This window comes from Gallus gallus, chromosome 2 (genome assembly GCF_016699485.2).
Source record: "Gallus gallus isolate bGalGal1 chromosome 2, bGalGal1.mat.broiler.GRCg7b, whole genome shotgun sequence".
Classification (NCBI taxonomy): Eukaryota; Metazoa; Chordata; class Aves; order Galliformes; family Phasianidae; genus Gallus; species Gallus gallus.
The window spans coordinates 46,929,914-46,948,992 of NC_052533.1; the positions used below are offsets into that span (position 1 = coordinate 46,929,914).

Genomic DNA, 19,079 nt, shown 5'->3' on the forward strand with positions numbered 1-19,079 from the left:
CGCCTGCGCAGTGCCAGCCTCCCGCGCGGCCTGCGGGCGCCCCTCAGCGTCCGGCGCGGGGAGCGGCGGGGGAGGAGGAGGAGGAGGAGTAGGCGGAGGAGGGAGGCCGCGCTTCCGGCCTCCATTTTACACAAACAGCGGCGGGCCGTAGGTCGAGGCGGTGTGGTGCGACTCAGCTCGGGCTTTCCTGTGGGTGCGGGAGGCGGCTTTCCGAGGGTGGTGTCTGTTGGCGGTGGGAGGGCCGCGTGTGCCGCGCCTAGCCGCCCCCCTCCCTGCCCGCCCGGCTCGGGGATGGGCGCCCCCCGTTGCCTGCGGAAGTTCCGCCCCGCGCGCTGAGCCCATCCCGAGCGCCCGCGGCTCCGAGCGGCTCCGTGTGCCGGGCGGGGGGAGAGGGGCAGGCCCGGCAGCATGGAGCAGGGCGTGGTGGGCCACCCGGTGACCCTCATCATCAAGGCGCCCAACCAGAAGTACACCGACCAGACCATCAACTGCTTTCTGGACTGGACCGTGGGCAGGCTGAAGTCGCACCTCTCCGACGTTTACCCCAGCAAGCCGGTGAGTTGGCGGGCAGCCCCTCTCCTTCGTCTCGCTGGCGTTGTGGCCTCTGTGGCTTCTGACCTGGGGAGATGGCCGCGGGTCGGGGCCTGCGCTGGGAGCTGTGAGAAATAAACAAGGAAGAGTCCCGCTTCCCCAGCGAGGTACGTGCGGGGATTGGCTCTCTGCTCTGAGTCCAAACATAAACAGCTGCTTTTCTGTGTGCTTTAAGGAGATGGCAGTTCAGTGTGCTGCTGAAGGCCACTAGTCTTGCTCCACTTAACTTTCCTACTGCAGAGTTCATACCTATTAATCAAATCTAAGGCTAATTTCTGTGAACGTATGCATTTTATCTGTAGTGATTACAGTACTCCTGGCATAGCCAAACTTGAGCTATCTAATGAGCTCAGGGGTGGAACAGGTAGGTGAGTATTCATAGTGTCATCTGAAACGTGGGATTGAGAATTCATTCCTCTTTTCTTTTGAGGTGCCATTTTTTCGAGGTGGGGCTGGAAACTGCCATCAGCTGTTTTCATAGCATCATAGAATCACTCAGGTTGGAAAAGACCTTAAAGATCATTGAGTGCAACCACAACCTAACCATGCTATACCCTAACTGTAACAACCCATCACTAAACCATGTCCCTGAGCACCACATCAAAACGATTTTTAAACACATCCAGGGATGGTGACTCAACCACCTCCCTGGGGAGCCTATTCCAGTGCTTAACAACCCTTTCTTTAAAGAAGTGTTTCCTGATGTCCAACCTAAACTTACCCTGGTGCAACTTAAGGCCGTTTCCCCTCGTCCTGTCAGCAGTGAGAAGAGACCAGCCCCCCTCTCTCTCTCTAAGCTCCTTTCAGATATTGGAAGAGAGCAATAAGATGTCCCCTCAGCCTCCTTTTCCCCGGACTAAACAGCCCCAGTTCCTTCAGGCTCTCCTTGCAGACTTGTGTGACAGTAGCAGCTGCATTTTGCAGCTGTTAATGTGAAAATATACAGATTTCTGTTGAATGTGGGAAATGCATTTCTTTCCTAACTTAAGTTCTGAATTTGGCAAATGAAAGAGGTTATGAAAAACCATCCGGGTAGTGGAAACATCACACCTGCTTAGAATGGCAGTCGTGTAGAACAGAGTATTTGATTCTTCTGAAAACCTGTTCCGGAAAACTGTACAAAAACAGTGACTGACTTTGTCTCTACAGCGTGGTGACATGCAGGGCCTGGACTTTGCTGTGCAAAATGTCTGACAAAGGTTGCCTTTATATTGTAAATGATTAGTGTTCACCTAAGTCAATAAAATAATTATTGATGCTTTAATTTGTTTTTATCTTTCTGGGGGTGGGGAGAGGAAAACATGCCTAAAATGGTAGCATTGTGTCCGAAAGGGGTTTCTTCTGAAGGAGAAAACAGGAGAAAAGCAGTCAGAAGTTGCACTGCTGATGCTCTGTATTTGAGAACTTGTGGATGTAGTTATTGCTTTTATTAACTCCCTTCTGAGAGGCGACCACTGCAAAAAAGACAAAGGCACTGCTGCTGTTGATTGCTGCCTCCTCCTTGCTAGGATGTCCTCTTGTGGGGTATTTGTATTCAAACACTCATTTTCGGATTCACCCTGTGAGCTTGCTGAAATGGTCTTCTAGGAGGAATCCCTGATGAACAAGAGGTTTTAATGTTGCATTGTATTAACCAGTATTATGATGTTACGCTTGAGTTGCCTGAAGTGTGTGTCTCCTGTTAAAAATTCATTCCTCAGCGTGTCTTACCTTACTAAAATGTAGTTCAGGATTAACTGCTCAGTACTAAAGTGAGCAGTTTAGAATCCCCAGAACTGTTCTGGGTTAGATAGTGGCAGTTTCTTTAGTGAAAATTATCTCAATATTTCAATTTAATTTGGCTTTAGTGTACTTACTGACTTGGTTGTAATTAAACACAATATTGTTCCTTCATAGAACCTTTCAAATTAATAACATGGGGATGTAAGAAAAGGATCTCCTCTGTGTGGTCAAACTGGAAAGCTGATCTTTTGTCTGGTTTTGATGTAGTCTTGCTGCTTTTTTTTTTTGTTTTGTTTTTAATTTAACATTTATTTACACATTTGTGTTTTTAAGATCCTCTTATTCTTTTTACACAGAGCAGCGTCAAAAACTTGTCAGTAAAACATCTACATGCCATGGATGTGGTATGTCCTGGAAATAACTTCTCCACTCTATTTTAAAAGTGCGAGGGTACATCAGAACGCAGATGCTGCATGCAAGTATTGCAATGTTCTCAAAGCAAAGGATGCAAAATGAGGATCAGCTGCTATCGCTGCAGTACAATCTTGCAAGTTTCCATGTGTGACTTACAGCTTATTCTCCTATACGTGCCTAAATTTAGTTTCTTTTCTAATTGGTAAACTAATGGTGAATTTGGTAGCAGCACTTAGAGTAACTGTCTATTGAGGGCGTATCTTCAGAAAATGTGGTTGTTGAAATAGGCAAGAGAGAGGCTGGGCTTTGAGGCAGTGTCATCTGTGACTTTACCGGATACATTTGTGTGAATGACTTACCTGAGTATAGATAAATTCCAAGTACAGGCAGATATAAATTGAGTTAGTTGTTGTTAAAGCTGGAATTTGTACTTTAGTAAGTCAATGAATAAGCTAGGGGGTTAAATCAGCATTAAATTAGTTTGTGGATCTATACTCAGGTTCATGTTTGTCAACTTTTTTTCCAACTGGGCCAATTTTTCATTTGTCATAGGGAGTTAGAACGCCCCCCATGTAATTATAACTTCCCTAAAACAAATGTTTATTGAAGAAAAGAGTACTTAGAAAATCATCTGTGCATCTCCAACCTGGTGGATCTGGCATTCTGAGTCTTAATCACTGTTATCAGTTGTGCCCATAAACATTAATTTAAAACTCCTGTTTCTCATTTCCTGTAGTTACCTGTCACCTAGCATGTATTTCTCCCACAGTTCTGACCATGTGTGGTTCTTTGGATTTTTATTTCCTGTGGAAGAGTGGCAGAGGTTGAATGACCTGAAGACCTGATGTCTTGTAGCTGAAGCTGGGGATAGGTCACAGACTGTATGTTCCTGAAAGATCTTACTTCATTATCTTCTCTTTAATGGTTTGGGGAATTTTCTTGGCATATTTAACTTGAATCAAGCACTGTAGGAGTCATGCTTGAAAAATGGAAGGAAAAAAAAAAAAGCTGATAAATTGCTAATTTAAAATTCATAGCTTTTGGATTAGGATCAGAAAACTGTCTTTTCCATCCCAAGTTTGAGCTTCAGCTTTTGAGTCCTTGAATTGTTTTATCTCGTGTTTTGAATTTGCTTCTTAAAGTGGGGCCAGCAGTTGGTATTTTGAAGTCCTTTTCCATCACAGTTCAGTGTTTGGTCCAGCAGCGAGCATGTTGTTCTTTGAGGCAGGAGCTGGGCTGCCGAATCCTCTCTGGCAGAGGATGAGTTGAATGCCTGCTCAATTTGCTTTGGCATCTATGTGAATTACTGTATTTTCATGTTTGTCACTTTCTTCCATCTCCATTTATTAAAACAAAAACCCAAAAAACTCTCAGGTTTCAGGATTGTAGGATGGGTTTAACCCTGAGAATTATAAGGGATAATTCCTGTGGTGCGCAGTTAGACGTTTAAGCTATGTAGGGAGCAGCATGGAGTTCAGTACTTCTTCCTGCATTAATGTTCCTGGCCTAATATGTTCAACAGTATTCAATATTTGTTAAATTAAGCTATAAGCGTTTATTTTTAATTGTTTTTTTTTTTCATTTGGGGAGCTGAAATGCATTACCACTATAGTGGTCAGACCGGAGGGGACATTTTAATCCAACCATTTCTTACCTGTAAAGGATTGATTTATTTATTGAAGTACTTGTATTGTGCTTGAGAAGGTACTTTGTTATATGGAGAAATGGGGAAGTCTGTATCTGTGATAGAGAAGGAAAGAATCTGAATTGGACCGCATAGGAAATGGTGTTGTGGGCAAAATGCTGTGCCCATCAGCTGCTGTTGGATGGTGGTACAGAATTCTTGGCTTGGGGCTTCTTGGTGGTTGGTTTTGTTTCGTTTTAACTGAGTCTGCCTCAGAATGTAGAAAAAGCTTCTTCAGCATAAGCGATAGAAACAGTTCTGGGCTACATGTGGCAAGTTAGCCACTCATAATTTATAGCCCTGTACACGATGAAGTACAACTAGCATGTCTTTGGATTACTATTTAAGTTTTTAAAGCAGAAACTTCTCAGATTTAATGCAAACTTAAAATTGTTGGCTTAGAGTATCTCTAAATCTTGTGACTGGAATATGTAGGGGAAGAATTAAGATCTGTAACTCCTCTGTTATCTCCTGGTCACTGAACATCACTAAAAGGTTATCACCAGGAAAGAGATCGTCAGGGCTTCTGTGAAAGCTTTACCTTGTTTGTGTGAACTTCAGCTGTTTGGGTCTTAGTGTTACTGTGCCTGCAGAGGAAGCCACTGGGGGGGAAGAGGGGGAGGTTGGGGGAGGGCAGAAAGAGAGAGAGGAGCGGTGTAAGGCTGCCTGTGTGGATGGTGGGAAGATTCTTCAAATACTTCATGCTGATAATGCGTGTCAGTTCCGCTGGTGTTAGGCTAGATTTCTTCATCCAGCGTTTGGTTAGGTTAGCATTCTTTGCAGTGCTAAAAGCTATTGGATTAATTTACACTGTAAGTCGGAAGCTGAACTTGAAGTTGGTAACGGTTGGGTTCTCTTTTAACAAAACAAAACGCTTGTTTCTTTATGGGTGAACATTTAGAAGCTTTTCTCAGGAAAGGAACTGTTTATTCATTAAGTTGTGGCAGCTTAGTTATATGCTTTATGCAATAGAAATCTTAACTGTATCAACAGGGTACCACAAATACAGTCATCGTGATCTCAGCTGAGACTATTTAAATGTTACTGCCTTATAATTTGAGCACAATGTAGTTTTAAATAAATCTTTATTGTTCAACAGTTCTAAAGTGTGGAAATACTAAGAACAGGCAAAAAAACTTATTCAAGTTTGAGGGCTCCCTGTAAGAAAAAGTCCTTTGCTTCTAAATGTTCTTTACTACCTTCCTCCGTGTTTCTTCTTCTGTTTTGTGTTTCCTTTGGAGGGCTGATGGGTGGTGGGAGATGGAGTTGGTAATGGACAGACTAATAACAGAAATTCCTTACAGAGAAAAAATTGAAACTTGTCCTTCTCCTGTGTTTCAATGACCATTCCATCATTCTACTATTGCTTTTTCCCTTGCTCCAGCCACTTCTCCATCTGCTTTCCCAGTAAGTTTGTGGGAATGGGAGCAGAGTGAGGAGTGACTCTTCTTGAAATGAAGGGAATTTTGAAACGTACTTAATGGTTGTCTCGAGCAGCATTTACCAGTTAAGTGATGTTAAATGTTAGGGCACTCCTGGTGAGTGCGTAACAGCAGAACGTCTTTTCAGAAGTAAGTAGCCAGTTGGACTCAGAAGACCTCTGAAATGTTTTAAAGACTGTCCGTTGGTGGTTGGAATGCTAAGGGGTTTTTTCTCATCTGCAAATGTTATCACCAGCTGTATGTCTGTACAGCTGGAAAAAGCTAAATTCCTTTCTTTGTCCCATCTCCTAGTCCACAAAGGATCAGAGACTGGTGTATTCTGGCAGACTGCTTCCCGATCACCTGCAGCTGAAAGATGTTCTCAGAAAAGTAAGCTTTATATCAACACCGTATGATTGCTGAGCAAAAACACATTTTAGGAAATAGGAATTTAGTTTGCATTGTTTAACTTCAAATCTTAATAAGGTACAACGTGTGACCAACTGAATAATGTTGATGTATTTCGGAAAATGTATTTGCAAGTATCCCTTGTTTGTATGACTGTAACACCTGTGGATTGAGGGATGTTTCTGATTGATGAGAGTTAGCCTGCCTAAGTCCCAAACAAGTGATATGTAATGGGGAATGACTTCTTGGACATTTCCTGCTTTGACTGAAGCAGGATTATTTAACAGAACTCTGTTAAAGTTTTGGACGTCATTTCATTTCCTGTACTTACTGAAATCCAACAACTTACACTTAAAACAAAAACCAAAAGGGACTTGTGAGCAAGCTAAGGGTAATGTTTTTACATGCAAGTAAAGACTTTTAAATTCACAGATGGTTTTGCTGGGAAAGCTACCTGTTGTCCTGGCTTTATTCTTCAGGTATTAGCTGTTCCTGGTGTTTTAAAAAAATGCAAGAACCATCAAATTTCTTTATTTTGTTGGCTTATCTGACTTTTGTGTTCCTAAGGCAACGTGTAGATTAAATCCAAATCCTGAGTACCCATGACATCTGATGTGTGACATCTTGAAATACCCATGCTTGATTCTCAGATTGGATTTGCATAGCTTAAGTGGATGCTATTGAGTAATAGAGACTTCCTTATGTTAGTGAAGTTCCTAACGTATAGAAAGAAATACCCTAAGAGGGCAGATTATCAAGAGCTTTCTGTGTTTCCATTTTGATGCTAACAGATAATCTAGTGCTCTGCTGACTGTTCCTTAAACTTCCAGTAAGCAGACCTGGATGCATCAATAGCTGTATTTAGGAGATGTTTTAAGTCACTAACAGTTGCTACATCTTGCAAGCATTACATATGTCAGGTCAGTAATACAGTTCATGAGTGTTGGTAATACTTTTTAGTAAAGTACTGAAGTTAAACTCAGGGTAAAAACTGCAGAGTTGAGCTAGGCTTTTCCATTCAGTATGGAGTAGAGTCTCCTCCAAAGGAGAATAATTTTTTGGTAAATGAGTAACTGATCTTCCATGTCAAAAATGGAGAAAGTGATGAAGCGGAATCTTGAGTATTGCTTAGTAGGCTGCTGCTGTTGTTCCTTCATGGTCTTGATTCTGAAAGAAATCTTAGGAGGATAGATTTACCTGCTTACCAAAAATGTGATTGTATTTACTGTGTGTAAGTTTACTACAGAACTGTAGCTGAACTATTGCCAACTGCTATCCTGTGTAGCTTAAGGGTTCGTAAAGATATTAATCTAATCTTGCTCAAAGCAAAAGATTGTGATGGGCAAAATCAAGTCTGAATCCCTTAAATTCACTTGGTCTGCCAACAGCAAACTCTCTCACAGTAGATACAAACTATGTCAAGCCTTGTTAATCTGATAGAGAAACTGTCTTCCTTCAGTATTCAAGGGATATTTTTAAGAGTGTTCTACTTGGTATAGGCCTTAGGTTCAGTTATGGAAACTTAGTGAATTTAGAAAGATATCCATCAGCTGTAAGTACAAAGACTTGAAAGGGGAAGAAAAAAGTTGCATACTTGGTGCTTGAGCTTTTGAAAGAAATATGATTGCTCTTAATTTCAGTTTCATTCTGTATTCTTCCTATTCATTTAACTATAAATACCTGTTGTTCTCATAGGATTTACTAGGTCTTTCATATTAGCTCTGTGATCCTTGCTTTTTTTGATGCTGAGCAGTGTCATTTTGCTGATAAGAAATACCTGGAGGCTGGATGGCTTCAAGCATAGCGATCTTCAATGTGTTGTATATCAATAACATGTTTTAATAAACAGCCACTTTCTGCCTTCCTTTGCCTCTAAGTCACTGAAGTTCTTTTGTAGAAAGAAGGTAAGTAGTCAGGTTCAAGGCTTATGACTTGGTAGAATGCTGATCATTTGCATTCAGTGCTATCTCATTGTTGCTTGCTGTCGTCAACTAGTAGGAAATGACGGTGTAACAGCGAGGCTGTGCTTGTGACTAGAAACTGATTTATGCAGAGGGGTTGCAGTGAGTGTGCATAGGGAGAGGCTATGCTAGCCAGGATGCACAGTGGTATATAAAAAGCAGTTATGCAGGTTTTTTTTAATTCCTAAAGGTCAGAGCTGAAAAATGAGTAAATGCTTTTTACAGTCTTTTTAATACTTTAAAAGAAACAGTATTTCTAAATGTCATTGCATTATAGTAGTATGCAATTTAAGTATGCATAGCTATTTTTGTTGCTGTGGCCAAATGTTTTCATTTGGTATAGTAGAACAGATTCAGATCGAAGCTTGGCATGACATCCATGTTCTATAGCATATTCACAAAGAACTGGTGCAAGCTGATTACTTTCACTGCTGACATGGCTTTGAGTGGTCCTATTGGTTCATTCCTCGCATACAAGTATTTAGGAATACCCAAATCTGGTTTGGTGCTTTGCATAGCATTTTCAGAGCGTGGAGTATCCACAGGAATTCTTAGCTGGGTGGTATCTGCAGGGTAGGCTTGAGTTAAGCTTAAACTGCAGTGGCTAGTATATTTTTCATATCTTGTCCTGTTCATGGAATTCTAGCTCCATTCTTTGTTTTTCCTGTTATTGAATAACTCTCTTCATTAAACCTTAACACAAATGAAGGCATTCTTAGCATTTGGGAAACTGAGCACTGTAAAAACACTGTATGTTTTTATTCCAAATTGAAGTCAAAGCCTAACCTGTACTTCCTTACATTTCTCTTATGTGATGTTTTGTTGGTTCTGCTAGACTGCAGTGTTAGGGGAAACTGTGGGTAAGTGAATGCTTAGTATGTGATTGTAGTCAGCTATGAAAAAAAAGTTAGTTCTGAAACAGCAAGTATCTCTTGTTCTAGGGTTGGTTTTTGTTTTGTGATCTGTATTTTGTGTAATGTATCTTTATTGATTAAAAAGGGAGTTTTGAAAGTGAATTTTTAAACAGTTTTTGCATGTAAATTTTGCAAATATTGTTGCTTTAGCTCTTCCATCTCTTTGATTTTTAGCAAGATGAATATCATATGGTTCACCTGGTATGTACTTCCCGGACACCCCCAAGCTCTCCAAAACCAAGCACCAGTAGAGGTGGTCACGGAGCTTCAACCTCCAGCAGTAGCTCAGTGAGTTGTTTTTTTTTTTAATATAGGGGACATCCATTTCTTCTGCACTGAGGAAGCCTTCCAGCAAGCTACCTTCTTGTTTCTAAAATTTTACTGTAGAAGCACGTGGTGAAAGCAGAGTGTATCTTCTGAATGCATAGAATTATAATTGGTTATTTAAAGGTGCCACTTTAATTAAACAAACTGTAACATATTGTGTTTTTTAGATGCTCAACTTCCATTAACCTATTATTTCTTCCCCACTTCATGGGGCAGTGTGTCTTCCTTTCTTTCTATCTTCCTATATTTTTACAGTTCTGATTAGTTTTGTGAATGCCTTCTGTTGAAGAGAGACCAGTCAGATTAGTGCCTTCCTTTTGAGAATGGTGGGACTTGGCCAGTGTTTATTCTGCCTGACAAGAACTGGCCTATACTTAGGCAGTTCCAAAGCAATCAGTAGTGTTGGTAGGCTGTAAGGAGATGAGGAATAGAAAGCATGTGTAATGTTGTATTAGTAAGTTGTTCATAGGATCTTTTTTTGTGTGCATTTTGAGTTCTGTTCTTCACACTTCCCTTCTCCTACACTGGAAGTGATGTTTTTCTTTAGTTGTACTCAGTTTTAACAGAAGGGAAAGTAACATTTCTGATGATGTGCTGGTTGTCACTGTAATTTTCTTGGCTTTTCCAGAGCTGGTGGTATCATGAAGTGATCCACGAAGGTTAGTCAGAAAGGGGAGTATACAAAACTGTTACTCTTCATCTGTGGCGTGTTGATTATCAACACGTGAAATACCCTTTCAGTAATAAGCTTTCTGTCTTGGTTCTTTTATTGATGGTGTACTGTTTCTGACTGCTATGTGACATAAAAATTGGCAGTTTCAATGGTAGAAGAGTGGATAGTTGTTGCAACGTCTCTTCTACTTGTAAACAACAATATAAGTACAAAGGGGTCTTCTGTTTTATTGCTACGTAGATTAGTTACAAGTAATGTTAATAACTGTATTAATGAGTACTTAAAGCAGTCGGTGTGTGCAGTGTTATATTTATGATACTTGGAAGGAAGCAACCAAATTCCAAGGCTTGAATGGCCTTTGTTCTTCCATTTGTGGTTCCTTGTTTTTGTTTTTCCCTACTGTCTCGTGGTAATTTTTTCTTGTTTTCCTTTGTAGGGTAAATATGATAAAGATGTCTTAATTAGTTGCAGCTCATCAGTTACTGAGTTGTCAGATTTGAAGAAGGCTTTTTTTACAAGTAAACATCACAATAATGCTTAGCAATAGGATTTGGGGGTGTAATAAAAGTAAAATAATGCATCTTGGTGACCGAATTATAGTCTTGTTGTGGTGACAAATGATCTAGGAGAGCCAGCTGTTATCCTGCTTCCAGGATTAAGTATTTGTCCTGTAATGTGTTGAAGGCCTGAGACCCTTTGTAGGTGTATTTGTGGGAGCCTGCAGAGTTCCTAGGTACTTCCTTGTTATTCCCTTCCCCTACCCCCAGCAGCTGGCACAGTAATTTGGATTGGGTAACTGTCAGGTTGGATATGATGATTAGGAGAGTAAAATGGGAAACTAAAAACAAGGACAGAGGAGAAAGGTACTTTGTTCTACAGCAGGCACCTCTTGTCTCTAGATGTTCATAATTACATCTGTTAACAATGTGTTAGCAGGAACGAATTCTAGAGGCCACTGTTAAGTTTTCTTAATTAAGCTTTCCTTTGTTTCAGATTTTTGAGACCTTGTTTCCCAATGATTTATGGATTACCCTTGGGAGCTGTTAAGTGTTGTGTGCTTCTGAAAACTTTACTTTCTTTATGTGCACCTGAGTGCAATTTTGATTTTTGGTTTTTTTTAACTAAAACCTTGCCACAATAGCTACAACCCCAGTAGTCTTGCTTGTTGCTTATATACACAATAGAACAGTTACAAATGAAAATATTAAAGCAAAGAATTTTCTTAGGACACAGTTGCAAGTTTTGTTATTGTGGTTAAAAAAAAAATATATATATATATCTAACCTCAGTTTTATTTATTTTTGAAGAGTTTGGACCATTCTGGATCAACTGCTGCCTCACCCACAAACCAAGAAGCTTCATCTACATCGTCGAACACTAGTGCAGATGGAGTGAGACATCGTAATGTTCCACAAGCACAAAGCGATCCCATACCGAGCCACCAGTTTCCTTATTTAATGCAAGGGTAAGTGAGACTGGAAGAGCTAAGGATGGCTTTATACTCTTTGAAATACTCTTAAATGTTCCATTACAATTATGCTGCTTTGGCAGTCTTCAAAGTGATTTGGCTGTTTTATCTCGAAGCATAAGTCAAGTTTAGAAGCATTTTTTTTTCATGAGCATCAATGTTTTTAAGCCAGGAGTCATTCAAAGAGTAAGTGGTTTTTGGTGCTCTCCTTCAGGCTCTTCTTTGCTTTGTGCTTTCTGCTCTCGATGTTCTGTTGATGGGAACAGGTGTTTCTCTAATGGTTGTACTTAATGGATGTAACTGATCCAATTATTGTCTGGTTGCTCTTTCTTGTCCTTTGTTGTAATCAACAAGACAAAATTTTTACCAGAATATGATGATTCTTGATTTTTTTGACACATGAGATTCAACTCTTCACTTATTCATACTGAATTCAATTTTAGAAAGGAGATGTTTTGAGTATGTGTTTCTGACCCTACGATGTCTTATTTTCATGTGTGAAAAACATAACCCATCTGTACGCTTATCGATCTGTTCACTTTCAGAACCCTTTTTCTTTTTTGCACTTACAAAGTAGCTTTAGGAAATCTTATCTTGCATGATCTTTACAGCTTCTTATTAATGTTGGTTTAGTTTTCTTCCAGTGGGAAGACAGGAGGATAACATATTCTTATATATGAGCTCCTCGGGGAATGCTTTCGAGAATTGTTGGTTTTTTTTTTGACAAGGTGTTCTCCAGTAGTGCTGTGTGCAGTTTCCAGGTACTTTTAGTGAATGCTGGGGGGAGACCCACAAGAACAACGTGTGAATCTGCCGATGATAATGCTTATTTCTGTCACTGAGGAAAACCGATGTCAAGAACTGTTAAAAATGTATTTAGATTCGCTTCAATTAGTTTACTGTCCTATTAGATCTAACCTCAGCCGTACTGTTTTCATCCTGAGTTCTTTCAAGGCCATTTTATTATTCATCTGAAATGTGATCTCTCCTGAGAAGAGATTGCTTTTTGCTCTCAATGGAGCATTCATCTTATTCTGACTACATCAGTCTCTGTGGAAGTGGTTATACTTGCCTTTATGACAAAGGTAGGTGACAGTAGGGTGACTGGCAGGACTACGGCTCAGTGAACTGTAAATCAATTCCAGGAGCAATTTTTGCATATTATGTTACTCATCTGTAAGATGTTTAATTTTCTTTTAAAATTAACTTTTCACATAAACGTACCCTGAACGTGATATTTTTTTTTGTCAGTATGCATCGTAACTGAATAGCCCGCAGCCTTCAAAAAAGCAGCAGAACTGTCTGTTATGCTTTAGGTGAGATAGTTAAGATACACTTAGGAAGAGTTAGTTTAGAAGTCATTAGTGTTCAAAAAATGATTTTTATTTAAGTTATTCTAAGACTGTATCTGTATGAGCAGTTAATGTGGATTGAGAGGAGTGGATTTGTAGATGGAAAGAGTTACTGAGGACTTGACATCAACACTGTGCATATTTCAGGGCTTTGTGTCTTATTTGGATTACATCTGCTGTGATCAGCTAGCATGTGTGCATACCAGGCTGGATGTGGCTCTGGGCAGCCTGGTCTAGTGGTTGGTGACCCTGCACATAGCAGTGGGGTTGAAACTAGATGATCATTGTGGCCCTTTTCAACCCAGGCCATTCTGTGATTCCATGATTTGTTGCTGTAGTGCATTAGCAGTGCTGCTGAAGCATGCCTTTCAATTCACTGAAACTCAAAAGAAATCCAGGTGGTGATCCAAGAGCATTCTTTGAAGTTAAAATAGTAAGAGGAAATAACTGGGAGATTCAGTTCTAGAGTACAGTCCTGATCTGAACAGAGGTGCCGGAGTAAATGCATCTTAAATAATCTCAAGTCTTTTTGTAAGACTGAATTAGTGGAGCAATATGGAAAACTAAGATGTTTTTTTTTTTCTTTGGGATTCTAGGCACTGGCTTTGCTCTACTGTAATAGCTGATCTGTGCCAGTGTCTCTTGCAGTCTGTTGTCTACTTGAAACATCTCTCTTAATTCTGTTAGTAGTCTCCTCTGTTAGTGTGCTGAAGCAAAAACAGATGCATTTGCTACCTCTGTTCCAGCAATATGAAATACCTTCTGTTGTTTTACATATTCTCTTAAAAATCACCTGGGGCAATGAAATCTGGCATTAATGTAATTCTTATTTAGACAGGGACTTGTTAGGAACAGTGGAGATTTGTAGCTGGAACTTGTGTTGAGTTGTGGATTTTTCTTCTTGTTTCTTGACCAAACGCAGCTTTATTCTAGCTGCATGATGAACTATAGACTCTACTGATGAGTAAAGGTCTGCAGTCATGAGGGTCCATTCCCTTGAGCATTTTGCAACATTTTCATTAGTAGAGTAATTGGTACAAGTAAATAACATGAATATTTGGCAACGAAGTGTTGATTCTGGTGGGTTTTTTTTTCAGTTCCTGGCACAAAACTTTAGCATACAAATCAAATCCTGTTTGAGAAAACAGCTCAGTCATATTTTTCAATTTTGTTCTTGGTAACGTTTCAATGTTTTCTCTTGCTTCAAAGTTCTTATAAATTGGGTTGTCTAAAAGTCTGGATTTGAGATGGGACTGGGCAAGTTGTTGTCTTGTCTACCAAATCATTCTGTCTCTGGAGAGCAAGAACAGCATTGTCTGTTCCTGTGGACTTAGTTCAGGGCCCCACTGTACTGTGTGGGTACAACAAGCAGAACAGATGGATTCAGTCCTGAAATGGCTTGCATTTCAGATTGGGGAGTACTTGGAAGCAATGAACAGATGAGAAACACGAAGGTGGTGGGATTATTTGTCAAGTGTGGGCAGCCTACCTAAAGAGATGTTTTTGCATTGTGTACATGCTAATGTTTGAAAGCGGGCGACAGAATGACATGCAGACAGCAAACAGAATGTTCCAGAACACAAATACCAGCTTTGCTTCGTCAGTAGCATTTGCTTGCTGTGTTGTCTTAAAGTAGCAAGTGTACCGTGGAGAAAGTTGAAATAGCACTTGAAGTTGATATCCCGGTCTCATATGAAGTTACTTGTAAGTGAGAGGTCTTTGTGGGCCAAGGTTGTTGGCCCACATGCATTTATTGTCAGTGATGTGAGATGACAAAGGCTTTTATCAAAGTAAGTAATGACTAAATCCAAGAACAACAAACTGAGTTTTAGCAGAGTTGCGTGGCAGGCTCTCATCCAGAATGACAGTGAAGTACTTTTTCAGATATAAGATGGAAAAAGGTTTGTATGCCTTCCTCCCACCCTCCTTTCTGTTTGTGTCTTGTGTATCAGGCATTCTGATATACTAATACCTTGGTGGGTAGTGCCTAACTTAGAGAACAGGTGTAGTTTGTGGAAATATTAGAATCATAGAATTGCTCAGGTTGGAAAAGACCTTAAAGATCATCAAGTTCAACCGCAACCTACTCATACCACCCTACCTCTAACAACCCACCACTTGCTGCCTGCAGTGTGAATGAACTTCACGCTTTATACTCTCATGCTACCCTGAAAGATGTCTGTGTTTACTACAGTTCAGTGCATCCAAATCTTTGGGGGAAGGTGTGTTAGAAACCTTGCCAAAACATGCTGTGTGATATAGGAGGTAAGAGCAACCAGAAGGTTTAAAAGCAGACAAAAATAAACTTATAAAGTTCCTATATGTAAGTTTTTATCTCTTGCGTGTGAATCAGAGTTAAAAGCCTGTAGGGAGGAGAATCCCTTATGCTGTTAAGTATGAAGTGGGAAGAATAATGCATTTACGGTGTTCTACCAGTTGTGGTCTACAGACTCTGTATCTGAAAGATGAGTTTTAATCTCTTTGCTTACGTTCAGTCCTTTGTCAGCAATCACAGCGGTATTACTTCTAAAAGAAAGCTACAGAAGCTTCTAAGTTTTACGTCTCCTGTAATGCCTCTAAAGCATCAGAACTGAAAAGGAATTAAATGGGTGTATTTCTGCAGTTAGGCACAAAATTTTAACTCACTAACTTACTGTATGAAAATGAAGAGCTCTTTTGGAATAGCGTGGATGATCTTGCCATGTTTCAGTGTTACTTAAGTGCATTGCTTCAGAATGAAATGAAATGAGCAGTGTTACTTCAACTGTTTTTTAGTACTGAGGCATTTTATAAATGTGAAAATACAGAACTGAATATTTTCCTTTTAATCCTTCCCCAGCAATATAGGCAACCAATTTCCAGGCCAGGCTATTCCTGCTGGGTTTCCTGTGTATCCTGCATTCAGTCCCTTACAGATGATATGGTGGCAACAAATGTATGCACGTCAGTACTACATGCAATAGTAAGTTCACATTATAGTAGATAATGCTGCGTTACACTAATGAAACGAAGATATTAAATACTATTTGCAGCATCAAAATGTTTGTGCTTGCTTTGTCTGGGTGTGCTGTTCTTACGTGGACAAACTTTATCCAAAAAATTATAGAATCCAGCTTTGGATTGGAATTAAATCTTTACTTACTAGTACAATAATTTAAGGGAAAAATGTTTTGACCTGTATTATATCTGGAATTGTGTGTTCAGTAGTTCAGGGAAGAAGACAAGCGTGGGCTTAGGAACTATTTCATCCTTTTTGACAGAAGTTTTGTATTTGAATCTTTAGCCAAGCTGCTGTTTCAGCCCAAGTGACATCCAGCACTGAACCAGTGAGATCTGCAGTCGCTCAGGCTGTAAATTCACAACGTGCTCCTGCAAATGAGCCCGCAGCAGTGCCAAATGTAGCCATCCAGGAGAACAGGCCTGTGAACCCAAATGTTCAGATGAATGCCCAGGGAGGCCCTGTGGTGAATGAAGAGGACTTCAACCGGGATTGGCTGGACTGGATGTACACATTCTCTAGAGCAGCTATTCTTCTGAGCATTGTATATTTCTATTCTTCCTTCAGTCGGTTTGTCATGGTAATGGGAGCCATGCTACTGGTTTACTTGTGAGTACAACACTTAAGTATAACCACAGATCAGATATAGGGAATATAGTGCAAGTGTGCAGTCTTTAAAGCATGAGTAATGCTTCAAATACAAAAGTTTAGATACTGTTCCTTCATTGTAAGGTGTGTTCAAATTTAAATGTCAGATAAGGAGAGGAGCCAGTTTGAAGGGTGAGGGAGCACATTTGTGAAATGTTTCTACAGTAACTTGTATACAATTTAACACTTGAAACACAGTGCTTTTAAGTATCAGTGATATTGACAGGGTGGTATTGCAGAAATGTAGAATTTGGGGATGGAAATTAAGAAAGCAGGTGCTGGGGAGGGAAGCTCATATTATAACTCGGGTGTATTCTTGAGTAAATTTAAAAACTTTACTGCTTGTATTTGAAGAGAGAACTGTGGATCTAAGCTCATTTATAGATCAAAAATGTGTGTAATTTATGGAGCAAATTGTCAGGCAGAAATAAGAGCTTGTTACTAACAGTGGAAACTACATCTGGAGGAGTTGCAGGGATGCTTGCTTTTATGATGTATCATACAGACCTATAGTCTGCACCTTTTGTTAAGATGCATCAGTACTGTTGTTGTCAGTTCCCTTACTGAAAGAAAGTACATCATCTGGCTCAGGTGGCTGTGAACACAGCAAGACTTTTCTTAACCCAGAAATCAAGGAATAGCTGTTCTAGCTTGAAGTAAGACTTCTGGAAAAGTGCATACAACTTCTTTCATTTGAAAGCACTTGTACAAATTAATGCAATGGCGAAGAGACAATTATCCTTCCTTTTAAAAGAGATTCTCAGCTGTTCCATTTTCTTACGTAGACACCAGGCTGGATGGTTCCCCTTTAGGCAAGAGGGTGGCCAGCAACAAGCAGCCAATAATGTGGAAGGGCACCGTGATGGGCAAAATGCAAATAATCCTGATCTTGAAGAGATGGTGAGTAGGAGCATACGTACCTTGTAAGACTTCTAGGTATTATACTGTAAAGTATGTGCAACTACCTGTTGATAATAGAAAAAACTGTCTTGAATTGAGAATGTGTAAGATGGAAACACTCTGGGAGGTGCTTAAATCTACCTTTCCAGTCTGTTTGTGTCTGCTTCAGTCGCGTACCTTTATTTACTTGGTGCAGTACAATACTGCTGATAGCTTTTGTCAGAGCTCTAAAAGGAATTAGCTGAATTGCTTTAATTTGTTTTTTAAAGGAACGACTTATGGATGACGGGATTGATGAAGACAGTGGAGAAGATGCGGGTGAAGATGCCAATATAGAGCAGCAGCCTGGATTCATGGCTTCTGCTTGGTCCTTTATCACAACCTTCTTCACATCGCTCATCCCTGAAGGGCCTCCACAGGTTGGCAATTAAAATGAAAGAGGAACTGCATCAGACAGTCTCAGTAGCCATAGGTAGAAGTGGAGCAGATTCTAGAGAGTGTTTTAAACGCAGTGCAATTTCATAAAATTTATAATGTTATCTTTTTGATCATGGTGTACAAAAATGTGTATTTTTTTTTCTTTTGGCTTTCTCATGCATTATGTATTTTAAGCACAAGTGGACTACTAAATGCTTTCCTTAAGATTCTTCTTTTTCTGAAGAATGAAATGTAAAGATACTGGTCTTCCATGTTTTATTTTAATTTCGGATGTGTATTACACTGAGGCAAAAAGCTTGTACTTAATCTGCACCACTGCCTCTTTAAAGAGCTGTTAAAAATCATGAGTGTTGACAGACCTTCCTAAATGCTGTCTGAATAACTTCAGTGTATCTTGAGTTAGTTCCATGCAGGTATGATTTGAGATTTGGAGTTTACATCATTCCCAAAAGAATGCTGTAAACACGAGGTTTACTTGCTAATGGCATATTGTCTTCATGCTGCAAAATACCGAGCCTCTTTTAGTATCTTTATAAAGCTGAAAGGTTTTTATTGAGGCTGCAGTGAAGTTCATTAAATATAGAGATGGCTAACAGCTCTTCAGAGAGAATCAGAAGTGATGGGATAAACCCTAAATGTTTGATACATACAGTACTTTTTAAAAAAACATAGCTGTACTGGGGGGAAAACATGTAAATTAGTTTTTTTAATAAAAACTATTATGGCAACTCTTTTGGATGTTTATATGCATATTTGAATGCAGACAACGGTGCATTGTTAAGGAAGAGGATATGATTGAGAGTGGAATAAAGTTAATCACGGTGGCATTACTGATACTGTCTACAGTGATATGTTTGTAGCAATGCTATACCACTACAGATAGGAGCTTGGTGTCGTGGTGTTTGTATTCTCTTTGTGTTCTTTGTAAAATAAAACTGAAAAAAAAAAGAAAATTTCACATAGGGGAATGATGGTGCTGCTGTCAGCTTTCAGTTTACTTCAGATTTTAGATCGTTGAGAAGCTTCGCTTATATTTGTCCTTAATTTTGAAATTATCATGTCTTACCTAACTTCAGAATGGCTGCTGGGATCCTCTTCATCTGTGACCAAGATTAAACCAGATCTATTTTTTCGGTTACAGAGCCTCTTAAACAGGTCTG

General features: G+C 39.8%; 1 protein-coding gene across 5 annotated transcripts; it reads left to right on the plus strand.

The window, feature by feature from the left end:
* Positions 1-336: 336 nt before the first annotated feature.
* HERPUD2 (HERPUD family member 2) lies at positions 337-18,753 on the plus strand. 5 transcript variants are annotated; one of them, XM_418840.8, is made up of 8 exons: positions 337-555; positions 6,145-6,222; positions 9,290-9,403; positions 11,423-11,580; positions 15,775-15,897; positions 16,219-16,542; positions 17,367-17,481; positions 17,751-18,753. In XM_418840.8, exons 1-8 carry the CDS (start codon positions 409-411, stop codon positions 17,910-17,912), a joined length of 1,221 nt encoding a protein of 406 aa, XP_418840.2. In that variant the 5' UTR covers positions 337-408; the 3' UTR covers positions 17,913-18,753. The 5 variants fall into 5 exon arrangements, with proteins under 5 accessions (XP_418840.2, XP_004939591.2, XP_004939592.2 ...); XM_046938130.1 differs by lacking the exon at positions 337-555 and adding an exon at positions 629-5,223; XM_046938131.1 differs by lacking the exon at positions 337-555 and adding an exon at positions 629-698.
* Positions 18,754-19,079: the final 326 nt, after the last annotated feature.